Genomic DNA, 620 nt, shown 5'->3' on the forward strand with positions numbered 1-620 from the left:
GGGAGAGTGGGATTAGACTGGGTGGGATATTAAAGGGTGCGGGGAGTGAGGTGGGAGAGTGGGATTAGACTGGGAGGATCTTGGGACAATTTTGATTTGATTTATTGTTTTCACAAGTGCAGAGATACAGTGGAAAGTGTTGTTTTCTGTGCTATACAGGCAGACCACACCATGCAAAGTGAATCCGGGTATCAAAACAGGGTGCAGAATACAGTGTTAAAGCCACAGAGAAGGTGCAACATCTTTGTCAGGTTTTACTGTCACATGTTCAGCCTGCCATCTCGATATGTACTGCGGGCTTAATGGATGCTTTGTATTTTCCCAGGCCATTCGCTCACTGACCATGTACCCACTCCCTCTGCGGAGTGGCCGAGAAGCTAAAATCTTGTATGGCTTTGGAGATGGAATTTGCAACCGGCTGGATGAGAAGCTGTCGGAATACTATGCTGAGCATGGTTTGTCAGACGGTGACCTTCCGTTCCATTGTCTCTTGCACCAGAGAAGGGATTTGAGAGAGGGATTCTGAGTGCCGGTGATTCATAGAGACGGCAATGGTGGTACTGAAAGAGAGAGATGGTGGTACTGAAAGAGAGAGATGGTGGTACTGAAAGAGAGAGATG

General features: G+C 47.6%; 1 protein-coding gene across 1 annotated transcript in view; it reads left to right on the top strand.

Moving 5' to 3' along the window:
• Positions 1 to 620, top strand: part of mus81 (MUS81 structure-specific endonuclease subunit) — a 22,809-nt gene that overhangs the window by 2,054 nt on the left and 20,135 nt on the right. The window contains exon 3 of the mRNA XM_048619631.1: positions 326 to 467. Coding sequence (XP_048475588.1) covers positions 326 to 467 — 142 coding nt within the window. The remainder of the gene's footprint in view (positions 1 to 325; positions 468 to 620) is intronic.

This window comes from Rhincodon typus, chromosome 43 (genome assembly GCF_021869965.1).
Source record: "Rhincodon typus isolate 14 chromosome 43, sRhiTyp1.1, whole genome shotgun sequence".
NCBI lineage: Eukaryota > Metazoa > Chordata > Chondrichthyes > Orectolobiformes > Rhincodontidae > Rhincodon > Rhincodon typus.